This window comes from Leptonychotes weddellii, chromosome 8 (genome assembly GCF_054177405.1).
Source record: "Leptonychotes weddellii isolate Sample4059 chromosome 8, ASM5417740v2, whole genome shotgun sequence".
Classification (NCBI taxonomy): domain Eukaryota; kingdom Metazoa; phylum Chordata; class Mammalia; order Carnivora; family Phocidae; genus Leptonychotes; species Leptonychotes weddellii.
Window position 1 is genome coordinate 89,801,277 of NC_138376.1, and position 8,054 is coordinate 89,809,330.

The following is an 8,054-nucleotide window of genomic DNA, read 5'->3' on the forward strand; positions in this document are numbered from 1 at the left end:
TGCCAGATTATTTTCCAAAGAGGCTATATACTATTTTTGCATTCCACTAGCAACGTAGAGGAGTCTAGATTCTTCACATCCTTACCAAGGCTTAATATTGTCAGTTTGTGTGTGTGTGTGTGTGTGTGTGTTTAATTTTAGCCATTCTAGTGGGTGTGTAATAGTATCTCATTGTGGTTTTAATTTACATTTTCCTAATGACTAATGACATTGAGCTTTTTTCATGTGCTAATTTGTCATCTGTATCTTCTTTGGTGAAGAATCTGTTCAAAACATTCTATTTTCAATGGGTGGTGTGTCTTGTTACTGAGTTTTAAGAGGTCTTTATATATTTTGGTACACATCTTTTTTCAGTAATAAGGTATGATATGAATGAATACTTTCTCACAATCCATGTTTTTTTTTTCTTATTTTTCTTAATAGTTTCTTTTAAAGTATTTAATCTTTAAGAAATCCAATTTATCATTTTTTTTTTCCTTTTTAGATCACACATTTGGTGTCATATTTAAGAAATCTTTACCTAGGGCGCCTGGGTGGCTCAGTTGGTTGGGCGACTGCCTTCAGCTCAGGTCATGATCCTGGAGTCCCGGGGTCGAGTCCCGCATCAGGCTCCCTGCTCAGCGGGGAGTCTGCTTCTCCCTCTCCCGCTCCCCCCTCTCGTGCTCACTCTCTCTCTCTCTCAAATAAATAAATAAAATCTTTAAAAAAAAAAAAGAAATCTTTACCTAACCCAGAGTCACAGTTCTTTTCTTCTAGATTTTTATCACTTTGGCTGTTATGTTTAAATCTGTAATCTATTTCGACTTAATTTTTGTGAATGGTGTGAGGTAAACAAAACCAGTTGTTCTTCTACCACCATTTTTTTTTTCCCTTGAATTACTGTAACTCTTTTGAAACTCAGTTTACCATAAATCCTTGAGTTTATTTCTGTACTTCTTATTCTATTCCATTGGTCTGTATTGTCTGTCCTTCAAATGCCACACTGTCTTGATTACTGTAGTGCCTACTATGGTAAATTTCAGAATCATGTAGGATAAGTCTTTCAACTTTGATTTTCTTTTTCAGAGTTAAACAACTTTGGCTACACTCAGGGCCCTTTCATGTTCATGTAAATTTTAGAATCAGCTGGTCAGTTTCACAGACAAACCCCAAAATGCCCTGTTTTGATAGGGATTGGGTTGAATCTAGCTCAATTAAGGTAGACTTGCCACCTTAACAATATTGAGTGTTCCAGTCCATGAACATGGCATATCTCTCCACTTATTTGGGTCCTAATTTTTCTTTTAACAATGTTTTGTAATTTCAGAATTTGGGTTTCTGCTTCTTTAGTTAAATTTATTCCCAAGTATTTTATTCTTTTGGATGCTATTATTAATGGGATTGTTTTCTCAATTTTGTTTTTGGATTGCTTGTTGATAATATATGGAAATATAGTTGTTTTTTTAATATTGATTTTGTATCTTGCCACCTTGCTAAAATTCATTTACTAGTTCTGGTAGTTCATTTTGCAGAGTCTTCAGATTTTTTAAATACAGGATCATGTTGTCTATGTATAAAGATAACTGCTATCTCTGCTCAAATTTTCTATTTTTAATTTTATTTTTTAGTCTGACTGCCTGTGTCTGTCTAGATTTATGTGTCAGACAATGATATGTGCACGGGTTGTGCTCAAACCTTAAATTTGTAAGGCTTCCCTGATCTCTTTGTGATGTGAGAGTGCATTCAGAGTTGCCGCCAATTCTCAAGTCTTCTTGGCTGTTGCTTTTCACTGGGCTTTCTTGCTGCCCTCTTCCCCTGCCCGGTTTCCTTCTTCGCATGTGTGCAGTTCCCTGGTCACCCAGGAGTGTGTGGAGAGTTTGTATGAGCCCTTGTTCCCGGGATCTTCCTGGTAAATTCCTGACCATTATATTGCTTGCCCTCCCTGGGGCTACAGCATCAGGCTAACAGGCTGCGGGTTTTCCTCATTTGTTCACTTTTGAGTTTGCCACTTTTAGCTGGCAAAACCCTAGCTTTTCATCATTGCCCCCTCTCTCTGGCCCACAGTCTCCAGTTCCAAATTGAGTCCATATCTTTTGGCTACAAGCAGCAAACCTGCTAGTTTTGCTCTCAGCACCATGCTGGTAAAACTCTAGTTCTCTCCATTTGATTGTTGGGGGTGGGGGAGCGGGGGCCATGGGGAGTTAGGACCATTCCCAGGCAGGAGAGACAAAGGCCCCTTACCGCTGCTCTTACCTGAAGGTCTGGCTGGTGTTTCATTATTTTTCTTGTTATTAAAAGAATAATTGTCTGCTTCTGGCCTGTATCCAGTCCCTTTATATGTTTGGTTTTATCCAGTTTAATATGTGGTTTTTGGGGGGAGGATTCATCACCTTCACACCACCATTAGCAGGAAGTTCCTTCTTGCCATTTTTGATTTAATTTTTTTTTTTTTTTTTTTTAACTAAAGAGAATTTGCTCTTTACCAGGTTGAGGAATATATATTCTTCTTAGTCCACTTACTTTACCAATATGGGCTTTAAAGAGACTTTGTTATGGAAATAATTCTTTATTACTGCTGGCTGGGCCTGTCTAATCTAGTCTCCTATTTAACAAATGAAACAACTAAGCCCTGGGGAGGTTGTGTGACCAAAAGTTAGTGGCAAAACTGAAGTTATTAGAAACTGTTAGAGCCTGGGTCTCTTGGATTATAGCATCTTTTCTGTTCTACCAATGACTATTTTAACTTTTATTTTATTTTACTTTATTTTTTAAGTAGTTGCACTATCCTTATCCCCTCTTTTTCTCAAACCAGGTCTTGTATGGAAACCAGTAATGAGACCAAATGGCCATGCCTTTACTGAGGCAGGTGTATGGTGTTTTCCCTCCCTAGGCAGGGGCTCCGGAGAAAACTTTTATACTGGATAGCTAGGAGTTGATCTTGCTGGGTCCTTAGCTATAAAATGAGGGGTATTGGGGAAGGGGAGGATAGTAGTTACTTTTATAGTTCCTTTTCATCTCTGAAGTTACATGATTCTATGAACTTATATGATTCTATAAGCATTTGTGCCCCCAAAGCAGTGGTTCCCAGAATGCCAGGAGAACTCTTATGTTGAAAGGTGGATGGGATTTGGGGACTGCCTGTAGGGTTTAGAATGGGAGTAGGGTTACCCCTTCTTATCAAGTAATCACTTCAGTTAAATGGTCTTTAGACAAAACTTTGACATATGGAAATAACATAGGTATTAAAGTATATGTTAGGCAGTGGGGTGGGGGTTGGAAACCTTTTGAAGGAAACATACTCAGAGCATAAAAAGCCAATTTGATTAACAGATTTTGCCCTTGGTTATTTTATTTGTAAGCAATGTATGTTAAATTCCTGTGTATTTCTTTTTAAGGGTCAACTGGTTTTCCTGATCCTGATTTAGTATTGAAGTTTGGTCCTGTGGACAGCACATTAGGCTTTCTTCCCTGGCACATCAGATTGACTGAGATTATGTAAGTAATTAAAGTGTCCTGATTTTGGTTCAGTTCAGCAAGTGTTTCTCGAGCCCAGCACTATAGTAGGTATGGTGAGAATTCCCAAAGACTTAGAGTACTGGTCCTCTCCTTCAGGTACTTCACAGTATCGGTGGTAAGATAAAGACATATGTAAATGACTCAGACACAAGAGAGTGTGGTTGTGCAAGTATTTGGTATTGATTCAGATTGTCATAGGAGACCAGGAATGAGAGATACCTCTGTGGGCCAGAGTTGTTGGTTTTACAAAGAAGATATGACTTGCTCCGGGGCATGTAAGATGGATAGAATTTTTATAACTAGAGAAAAAGGTGAGAAGTGTAGGGAATGATGGACAGGGAAAAAAAGAAAAGCTGGGAGGTGAGGAATGAACATCTCGTTTTCAAGAAATAGTGAGGGAACTGGCCATACCAGAGCGGAGACTTAGCATTATAGCATTAGATGGTAGAATAATTGACCCTTGAACAATGTGGGTGTTATGGGGGGACCCCCGTGTGCAGTCAAAAATCTGCATATAACTTGACTCCCCAAAAACTTAACTACTAATAGCCTACTTTTGACTGGAAGCCTGACTGAATAACAGTCAATTAATACAACTTTGTGTGTTGTATGTGTTGTATACTGTATTCTTACAATAAAGTTAGCTAGAGAAAAGAAAATGTTATTAAGAAAATCATAAGGAAGGGGCGCCTGGGTGGCTCAGTCATTAAGCGTCTGCCTTCAGCTCAGGTCATGATCCTGGGGTCCTGGGATCGAGCCACGCATCGGGCTCCCTGCTCGGCAGGAAGCCTGCTTCTCCCATCCCACTCCCCCTGCTTGTGTTCCCTCTCTCACTGTGTCTCTGTCAAATGAATAAATAAAATCTTTAAAAAAAAAAAAAATTATAGGAAAGAGAAAATACATTTATAGTATCATGCTGCATTTATCAGAAAATATCTGTGTGTAAGTGGACCCATGCAGTTCAAACCCATGTTGGTCAAGGGTCACCTCTGTAAGGTGAAAACATAATTTGGGGGTATCGATGCTGGGAAGGCTTTAAATACCAGCACAAAGAATATGTATAACAGTTTCAACAGGAAGTAGGAAACCACTAGCCTTTGGATAGCACGGAAGTGGTGATTTTAGAAGATTTGTTTGGCACCTGTGTATTAGAGTAGATTGGATTTAGGAAAGGATTAGGTAGAGAGACAAGTGAAGAGGCCATAGCTATGATTTAGGGGGTCATACAGTGATGAGAATGAAATTGCTTATTTAGAACAGAGTTGGCCAAACTTTTTGTATAAAGGACTAGGTGGTAAGTATTTCAGGTAAATACGTGGGCCATCCAGTCTCGCAGCTCCTCACTGTTGCAGCTACTCAGCATTGGTGGTGTAGCCAAGCGGCCAGAGACAGCACATGAACAAACGTGTGTGACCTTTGCAGTAAAACGGTGTTCACAGAGACCCGTGGCGGGCTCGTGGGCTGTATTTGCTGGCCCCTGATTTGATTTGATTTAAAGATTTTATTTATTTATTTGAGAGAGAGTGTGAGCGCACAAGCAGGGGGAGCGGCAGAGAGAAGCAGGCTCCCCGCTGAGCAGACTAGAAAGTCAAGGGAACATTGATTTTTGAAGAGAAAATGTTGAATTCAAGGATAAGATGATTTTGAGGCCATAGTCTTATTTAGTGGAAACACTTAGGAGAGCAGATGAAGATGTAGAATTGGTCCATGGATGTGAAGTCAAGGCAAAAAAATGGATATTTGGAGATTGACAGTACCTAAGAAGTAGTAGTAGTTGAATCTGTGAGAATAGAGGAACTTTCTCAAGTGTATATAGAAGAGCACAGTACCAAGGGATCTTTTGGTATTTATGTATGTACGTATGTATGTATGTTATGTTATGTCATGTCATGTTACCATACAGTACATCATTAGTTCTTGATGTAGTGTTCCATGATTCATTGTTTGCGTATAACACCCAGTGCTCCATGCAGTACGTGCCCTCTTTAATACCCATCACCAGGCTAACCCATTCCCCCCACTCCCCTCCCCTCTGAAACCTTCAGTTTGTTTTCCCAGAGTCCATAGTCTCCCATGGTCTTTTAAAGAAGTGCTTCAAGTTCAGGGGCAGGACAGGGAAAAGGTTTGTCAAATCAAAAGGCAGAAAAGAACACATAGGTTGGCAGAATCAGAAACAGCTGTAGATCATATGGTCCTGTCTCCTCATTTTATAGGTGAGGAGAAGGGGGAAGAGACATTGCTCTTACTATTGCTTGTAATAAAGTGGAATCCACATCTCCAGACTTTGGGTTTCCTTATGATGGGTGTGTGTTTCTCTTGTTTCTTTCTCTCCATGGGTTTTCTGAGTTTGATTTTAGGTGCCTTTTGGGTTGGGCTCCAAGAAAGGTAGCAGTGATCTCTTGTGAGGTTGAGCGTGGTTTGGAGGGAAGTGTGTGTTGTAGAACAGATGGATCTCCATTTGAGTCTTGGCTATGCAGTCAGTAAGGTGACTTTGGATAGTTATTTAAGCTTCTCTGTATTTGTAAAATGGGTATTTTAAATAAGTTGAGGATTTAAGTCTGATAACTGACACCAGATACCTAACTTGTAACAAACTTTCCCATGGATCTTTGTACATATGTCTGTCCTAGCCCTGTCACATTATATTGAGGTCTGCTCTCTGTTTCTCTGCTGCCCACCAGACTGTAAGCACTGTGATGTCTTAATCATAATGGGAGAAGGGCAAGACCAGTTTGGAGGCACTGAGGGGTCCTGGCGCTAAGAGCTTCTTGAGGAGAGATAGGAGATGAAGCCGTTGATAAAGAGGATAAAATGAGAAAGACTTAGGAAAGTGGGTTGTTTGAGGAGGACATCTGAAGCAAGCTTCAGCAAGAAGAGGGTCGTTAACTTTGTCCTTTGAGGATACTTACGAGCTTATCACTGCAGTAGAGGGAATAAGATAAAAGATTGAGGGCAGAGATTATTAAGAGATAAGGAAATGGGAGGGAAAGGAGACTTCTTTCAGAATTTTGGGCAGTGAAAGGAAGGGAAAAGATTATAAGTCAATTGTATTTCAGTGAAGCTAGGGAGGGGAAAAGGAAGGATAAAGAAAGCATAGCTATGAGCACCACAGGGTCAGGCCAGGAGGTCATTCATGGTAGATTTGCTCAAGTCTTTTTTCTTTTGTGGTGCACGTGACTGGAACTCCGAACGTGGCTTGTACGCTGACCAGGTGTTTGGCTCTGGTACAGTTTGGAATTTCCAAAGCCTCACAATAAAGCTGTGTAAGTTAGAGAATTGTTTATGTTAATTATTGAAAATTATATTAAGGATTTCAAATACTTAAAGGGGAACCCTCTGGCTGTACATTCATCTGCCTTTACAGAGTTTGTCTTCACATCACACTGTAATTGCCTCCTTGAGCAATTAGAAATGGTGGAGATAAATACTCATTTATTGGCTGCTCACCACATGGCTTTAGCATACAGTCATAGAAGGATGCTGTGCTGTTCTGCGAGTGTTAAGCCTGGTTTTCATAAACCATTCAAGTCGTACTGGCTTTACTGTGACAGAAAGGAGTTCTTTTTTTTTAAGATTTTATTTATTTGAGAGAGAGCATGAGCAGGGGGAGGGGCAGAGGGAGAAGCAGACTCCCTGCTGAGCAGGCTTAATGTGGGGTTCAACACAGGGCTTGATCCCAGAACCCCAGGATCATGACCTGAGCCACCCTGGTGCCCCTAGAGTTCTTAAAGTGAATTTGAGGGAGATTCTTATAAATAGATCTCCAGTTTTGCATTAATTTAGACTTAGGCTTTGATATAGGTTCTGAATCTCTATCTCACTACAAGTTGCTCTTCTCTTATGGAAAGAAGGAGAGATTATTTTTTACTTGGACTGTTTCACAGTGAGTTTAGCAGTCATTTAGTAGAAAAGGTTTGACATACTCTATGCTTATAATTTACTTTCTTCTCTTCTTAACCTCTTTTGGGTCATTATCCTTCTGGTTCCCCCTCCAAATCAAATTACAGTATATCATTTAATTGCTTTTTTCCCCCTGTGCTTTCTTTTCAGCTCTTTGCCTTCCCACCTGAACATCAGTTATGAGGACTTTTTCTCTGCCCTTCGTCAGTATGCAGCCTGTGAACAGCGTCTGGGAAAGTAGTGAACCCTGGTTGTGTAATTTGATTTCAGGCTTTTGGAGAAAAGGACTCAAGTGACTCTGATGTTTACAAAGCACCTATGAAACCCTGTACACACCTAGTTCATAATCCTCATAATTTATCAGCAAACACAAAAAAGTGTCTTACTTGAGAGTAAGAGTTATGTGTGAGTATGAGTGCGTGTGCGTGTGTGTGTGTGTGTGTGTGTGTATGTGTGTAAATAAATTTATAAATGGGGGAAGTATTGGAGAAGGAAAGACGTAGACCTGCAGTTTGAACAAATAGCAGCAGTGTTTTAGGAGCTGAAATTTCAGATTGAAAGGTTTCAGCCTCCACTACTTCCCTGTTTTTGTGGGGAGCAGAGGGGGTGACTAGAGCTACTTGGTTGTTGTTTTGGGGGGAGGGGAATAATTTTTGTTC

General features: G+C 40.1%; 1 protein-coding gene across 5 annotated transcripts in view; it reads left to right on the forward strand.

Moving 5' to 3' along the window:
* NUS1 (NUS1 dehydrodolichyl diphosphate synthase subunit) overlaps positions 1 to 8,054 on the forward strand; it is a 45,713-nt gene that overhangs the window by 17,115 nt on the left and 20,544 nt on the right. For 2 of the 5 annotated variants that reach the window (XR_014147918.1, XM_081828870.1), the window contains exon 4: positions 3,375 to 3,474. The exons of 1 other annotated variant lie outside the window; for it this stretch is intronic. Coding sequence is in view for 3 of the 4 variants with exons in the window: in XM_081828870.1 (XP_081684996.1) it covers positions 3,375 to 3,474 (100 nt within the window). In the remaining variant the exon portion in view is untranslated. Of the gene's footprint in view, positions 1 to 3,374; positions 3,475 to 7,545; positions 7,846 to 8,054 lie in introns of those variants that run through there. 2 more of the 5 variants (XM_006734544.3, XM_081828872.1) reach the window with 2 other exon arrangements.